Here is a 248-nt window from a genome sequence, read left to right on the forward strand (position 1 = left end):
AAGTTCGGTGGTGGCAAGTTCGGCCTGTTCGGAGGGGAGGGGCACCTGTTCCCTCTTTTCGGCGGCCTCTTCGGGAAGAAAGGGTGAGCGGCGCAGTCACAGAAGGGCTGCGGGATTAAGAAAATCGGACGCTCCAAGTCGCAGGATTCTAGCGTTGTGCGCGGCTTGGCTCGAAAACAGTGTACAGATTTTTAAAAAATATATATATATATATTGTAATTCTATGTCGTCGTTTCATTAGAGAATGA

General features: G+C 48.8%; 1 protein-coding gene across 1 annotated transcript in view; it reads left to right on the forward strand.

Annotated features, from left to right (window-relative positions):
* LOC119593339 (eggshell protein 1-like) overlaps window positions 1-224 on the forward strand; it is a gene marked incomplete in the record, with an annotated part of 904 nt that extends 680 nt beyond the window's left edge. The window contains 1 exon segment of the mRNA XM_037942267.1: window positions 1-224. Coding sequence (XP_037798195.1) covers window positions 1-87 — 87 coding nt within the window.
* Window positions 225-248: the final 24 nt, after the last annotated feature.

This window comes from Penaeus monodon, chromosome 32 (genome assembly GCF_015228065.2).
Source record: "Penaeus monodon isolate SGIC_2016 chromosome 32, NSTDA_Pmon_1, whole genome shotgun sequence".
Taxonomy (NCBI): Eukaryota; Metazoa; Arthropoda; class Malacostraca; order Decapoda; family Penaeidae; genus Penaeus; species Penaeus monodon.